The sequence below is a fragment of the Mobula birostris genome, chromosome 30 (assembly GCF_030028105.1).
Source record: "Mobula birostris isolate sMobBir1 chromosome 30, sMobBir1.hap1, whole genome shotgun sequence".
NCBI classification, from domain to species: Eukaryota; Metazoa; Chordata; class Chondrichthyes; order Myliobatiformes; family Myliobatidae; genus Mobula; species Mobula birostris.
In genome coordinates, this window is record NC_092399.1 from 39096229 (window position 1) to 39102228 (window position 6000).

Genomic DNA, 6000 nt, shown 5'->3' on the forward strand with positions numbered 1-6000 from the left:
CTGTAGATGCAGGAAAGAAACACAGATGGTAGTTTGCCTCCTAGGTGCCAGGGTCCAGGATGTTTCTGATCGTGTCCACAATATCCTGAAGTGGGAAGATGAACAGCCAGAGGTCGTGGTACATATTGGTACCAACAACATAGGCAGGAAAAAGGAGGAGGTCCTGAAAACAGACTATAGGGAGCTAGAAAAGAAGCTGAGAAGCAGGATCTCAAAGGTAGTAATCTCGGGATAATTGCCTGTGCTACGCGACAGTGAGTATAGGAATAGAATGAGGTGGAGGATAAATGTGTGTCTAAGGGATAAATGTGTGCAGGGGGCAGGGATTCAGATTTCTGGATCATTAGGATTTCTTATGGGGCAGGCGTGACCTGTGCAAAAAGGATGGGCTGCACTTGAATCCGAGGGCGACCAATATCCTGGCGGGGAGGTTTGCTAAGGCTATAGGGGAGGTGAGGTGGTTCATTTTGGTAGGTCAAATATAATTGCAGAATATAGTATTAATGGTAAGACTCTTGGCAGTGTGGAGGATCAGAGGGATCTTGGGGTCTGAGTCCATAGGACACTCAAAGCAGCTGCGCAGGTTGACTCTGTGGTTAAGAAGGTGTATGGTACACTGGCCTTCATCAACCTTGGGTTGACTTTAAGAGCCAAGAGGTAATGTATGTAGGACCCTGGTCAGACCCCACTTGGAGAACTGTGCTCAGTTCTGGTCGCCTCACTACAGGAAGGAGGTGGAAACTATAGAAAGGGTGTGGAGGAGATTTACAAGGATGTTGCCTGGATGGGGGAGCATGCCTTATGAAAACAGGTTGAGTGAACTCGGTCTTTTCTCCTTGGAGCAACGGAGGATGAGAGGTGACCTGATAGAGGTGTATAAGATGATAAGAGGCATTGATCGTGTGAATAGTCAGAGATTTTTTCCCAGGGCTGAAGTGGCTAACACGAGAGGGCACAGTTTTAAGGTGCTTGGATATCAGTACAGAGGGGATGTCAGGGATAAATTTTTTATGCAGAGAGTGGTGAGTGTGTGGAATGGGCTGCCGACAATAGTGGTGGAGGTGGATAACAATAGGGTCTTTGAAGAGACTCCTGGGCGGGTACATGGAGCTTAGAAAATTAGAGGGCTATGGGTAAGCCTAGGTAATTTCTAAAGTAAGTACATGTTCAGCACTGCATTGTGGGCTGAAGGGTCTGTATTGTGCTGTAGGTTTTCTATGTTTCTATGTTTGCAGTCTCACCAGTACCTTATAAAGCCTCAGCATTACATCCTTGCTTTTATATTCTAGTCCTCTCGAAATAAATGCTAACATTGCATTTCCCCTCCTTAGTGACTCAGTCCGCAAGTTAACCTTTAGGGAATCCTGTACTAGAATTGCCATCTCCCTTTGCACCTCTGATTTCTAAATGTTCTCCTGATTTAGAAAATAGTCTAAACCTTAATTCCTTCTGCCAAAGCGCATGACCAAACACTTGCTTACACTGTTTTCCATCTGCCACTTCTTTGCCCATTCTCCTAATCTGTCCAATTAACATTTAATTCCTTTAATTTTTCTAAAAACAATTTTTAAACACTGTCAAATATAATTATTTTGTAACTTGTTAAGTTCCCTTTCAATTATATGATTTAATTCATCCTCTGCAATAAATAAAGGATCCAGCAATTACAATAACAATTTAGTCATTAAGTGTAAGATAAGATACGGTAGAAAATCTGGCCAACATCTGGATCAAAATTCCATCCCAATATAGCCTCAGGTGGAACAGGATTGAGAAGTGATGGAATGCAGCTCATTACCCTGATGTTAAAAATGGGGACAAGCTCTCCTCATTCCAGTCAGTTTCAATGAAAGAAAGGTCAACAGTGCGCAAGCATTCCATTTTAGTGACATTATTGTCAATGCACCGATGGCGACTAAGTTAGAAATGTTCTGTCTACAGGAGAAAACTATCCCTGCGGAGCAATCTCGGGACAACTTCAAGACCGCACCACCTGATAGACTTCATTCAGACACCCAGGCAACTTTAGAACTGCAATCCCCAGACTGGGAGACATCTGCCGCTATCTCTCTGGATACAGAAGGCGATTTTCAAACTGAAGTGTAATGTGGATTCAGAGGTAAAAAAAAATGATTCAAGGCAACAACAGACTTGGAAAATCTGTTTTCACACTGATGCTCTGAGAAGGATTCATTTTATGTTGAGTTACTGAATATCTTTGAATTGATGTGAACAGCCATCATCTATCAGTCAGGAAAGTGAGATTCTCCAGCCCTCTGTTCCTATTTTCAACGTTCTCACTGTGACAGGTGGGTGAGAATGCAAGACACTGGAGTCTGTGAAACTATGTCCAGGTCTACTGACTCAAGATTCAGTTGCTTTTGATGTCTCTATACAAACCAAGACGGAAACAAAAAGGACACAAACACTAAGAGTCTAGTTGGCAAAAAAATCTGAAGTTAAATTAATTTTTATTTGAGATTGACCATTTTTGTCTCCCTATTTTGTGTAGAGGAAGACAATCATAAAACAATTCTGTCTACTTTTATACCTGATTTGTAAGTTGCAGCTTTCTAGTAATTGTCCTCTATTCTATAGGCTGTGACTTACAGACTGCATTTTTGCAATGGCTGCTCTTTCTGGCAGCTTTTGGTCCATCTCCTCTCCGTACCCAGTGTCTATCTGTGACAGCAATATTATTCTTACATCCAGCTTCCAAGAAAATGAACCTGTGAGATAATCCTGTGAACCTCAGTGAAGTCTCAGTGGACACAAGCAGAAGGTACAAAAACGGTCATTCACACTCTGGTGCCATTTTTGAAATCAGATTCATATTTACGTGGGTCTTTCATGCGAGAACTGACTTTCTCAACATTAACCTCAGAAGGTTTTGAAGATGTTTATATCACTTATGTTTGCATTGGAGACATAAATTGTAGTTAAAAAATATAACAAATCTGTTTAGGAAGTATTAACCTGGTCTGCCACAACCAATCATCAAGCAGTGAATGGGGTCAAAAATCAAAGTATGGCAGTCATAAAATCTCCCCCAAGCTGACCATGTAGGGTGTGGTCTTGATTTCACACTCCACTATTGAAGACAATGGGGACGATTAATTAGAGAACTATAAAAGTAGTATTATACCCGATTCCTGGGGTTCTTTACCTGATCATTTGGGTTAAATTGACCCCCAGTGAAGGTGAATGAAGAGGAAATGCTGGACATACTCAATTGATCAGATATTATTTCTCTTCCCACAAACACTTTCCTGCTGAGTATTTCTGTTCTTCAGATTTGTATCTGCAGTTCTTTGCTGTTCTCTCAAACCTGGCAAACGTTTCAAAAAGACAACATCTCGCGTCCTTGGTCAAGGGTGGTGTAGAAATTCCATGTCTTGTTTTTTATGAATTCCTCCTGCGCAAACTCTTAAAATTTAAGACCAAACCTGTCAATTCTCTGTTGCTTTTGGGGCATCATGCTAGAAAAGTTAGAAACATAGAAAATAGGTGCAGGAGTAGGCCATTCGGCCCTTCGAGCCTGCACTGCCATTCTGTATGATCATGGCTGATCATCCAACTCAGAACCCTGTACCAGCCTTCCCTCCATACCCCCTGATCCCTTTAGCCACAAGGGCCATATCCAACTCCCTCTTAAATATAGCCAATGAACTGGCCTCAACTGTTTCCTGTGGCAGAGAAAGTTAGGCTATGATTTTGGAGTTCAAAGAAAATAAAGTCTGTTTTTTATTGTTACAAGCACGCGCACGCACGCGCACACACACACACACACACACACACACACACACACACACACACACACACATATTATGTGTACATGTAGAGTCTTTCCAGTTGCTCTCCTGACTTGAGACCACCCCCAACCTGTCTTTAGTAGATTTGAAGTTGTTGTCTCATGATTCCACAAGCAGACCTCCATTATTGCTCCAGGAATGGCTGGCTACTCAGTGGTCTGACTAAATTGCATGACAAGTTGGTGGTAACTAAATTCAGTCAGTCCAAATCTCACGCTGTAGGACAGAGAGCTGGAATCTGTATCCTTTTTCCCTCAGGCTTCTGCCCCTATGGATTCCTGTGATGCTCATCCCACAGAGGCAATGTCCAGTATCGGTTCGGGGAAGGTGCTGAATGACTGAAAGCAGAGCCCCTCTAACCCAAGGGCCCAGGACAGAGATCGTAAAGATTGAAACTGGAATAGTGATAGAAAATGTTGGAGTTCAGGGTCAGTTCCAGGAGACAGGGGTCATATATGAGCCATGGATTGGGAAGACAGGGCCTTTTATGTTTGATATATACATGAACCAACTTGAAACTAAGTTCCTCAATGAGCATTTCCATATTCCTCCATTTATTCTAGAACAAAATCATTTTTAATCCTCCAGTGATCTCGAAGTTCCTACTTATGATTTTTTAAAAACTTTATTCCAGATGGAGGCTGACATTCTTGGAAAAATGAACCAACGAATACTCTGAATATTGAAACGTATTAAAGTGAAATGCAATCTCGAACTCAGTGCCTGATAGTTTCCACCTCAAATGTTTCAAAATCTCGGTTTATTTGGTAATTGTATGTCCACATTTTAAAATCTGATAATTTGGAAGTTCAGTGGATTTCTTTGGTACTTTAAGCGCTAAGTATACAACACCCACCATTCTTGTGGTCTTGGTTAGTGCAGCGGGACTGAGAGAATTGGGAATCATCTGGTTACACAGAGGGAAAATAGTGTTGGAATAGAGATTTCAACACCTTAATGGAGTCACTGTAAAATCAACAGGCTGTGACTCAGAAATTTGGAAAATTGCCTTAGGTTAGTGGCCAATCAGGTGCACCAACCTTGTGAGAAGGAAAGGGCAGAAACGACAGTAACTAAAGGAGACACTACTGGAGGGCTTTGGGAGGCCTGCTCTGTGTCCAGAATGTTCGCTTCATATCAATGTCACATGTGGAAAAGAACATAACACCTGTCTGATTGGTATAATTATACATCTAATTAGGAGTTAATTTTGGAAAGGCGTACCAGTAATAGCATTGCTATCTATAAAGTTTAATTAATGGAATTACTTAAAATAAATTTTGACTATTTAACACACTCCCTTGGTTTACATGAGAGTCAAATCTAAAAGGGCTCCACTTTGTTCCAAATTTGATTCATGGAGCAGCAAACCTTGGCTGCTGACAAGCCTGAATGGGGCTGGTAATCTTTCACAAAGTCCAATAGATTTCCTGAAAAAGGCTCTACTTAGCTCTCTGCTTTTCTTCAGAACTCATTTCTTCAGGCTTTGCTCTAGCAACATTATTTCATCCTGTCTTACCTTGAATTACTTTAAAAGAAGATTAGATAAATGATCAAGCCTTTAATTATCCTAACTTTGTTTTGTCAGTTTGACCAAAATGAGGTTAAGTGACAGTCCGCTGGTGCTTCTCAATGAAACTGAAAAGTTTCAGCTCATTAACAAGAGCTGGACTCATGTAACTTGCTATTACTTTCATTTTTTGATTTAGAAAGTCTGTTCTTTTCAACAAAAGTTATTATTGGTTTGAAAATATTAGAACAGATTGTGGAATACTTTATTAACACACTCAGAATGCAAATCAGAAATATATACAAAAGAAAGCATCAAAGTTCTTTCATTATACATACTTTACTTAGTGAAGACTCCTCTAATCATCCATTTTCAGCCAAAAATAAATCTCTTTTACTCACCTTATGTAGTGAATCTTAAGTTCAATATGTACATCATGTAATACGAAAGAATCCAATCTTAAATTTTAGAAACTGATAGCATAGAAGGTGGTTGTTCAGCCGTAGTGCCTGAATACTCTTTGGAAGACCAGGTTTGGCTTGTACCACACCTCTATATATTTTGGAATCTTGTAAGTATTTTTGGAATCAGCTTCCAGACAAACATTTTCTTCTCATCTCTCCCCCAGATATTTAAATATTTTAAAACTAAGGTATTCAACTATTACACTACATGCCA

The 6000-nt window shown here is 40.5% G+C and overlaps 1 protein-coding gene across 1 annotated transcript in view; it reads left to right on the forward strand.

Moving 5' to 3' along the window:
* Positions 1-5027, forward strand: part of LOC140190525 (adhesion G protein-coupled receptor B2-like) — a 1142782-nt gene extending 1137755 nt beyond the window's left edge. The window contains exon 33 of the mRNA XM_072247176.1: positions 1942-5027. Coding sequence (XP_072103277.1) covers positions 1942-2106 — 165 coding nt within the window. The 3' untranslated portion in view covers positions 2107-5027. The remainder of the gene's footprint in view (positions 1-1941) is intronic.
* Positions 5028-6000: the final 973 nt, after the last annotated feature.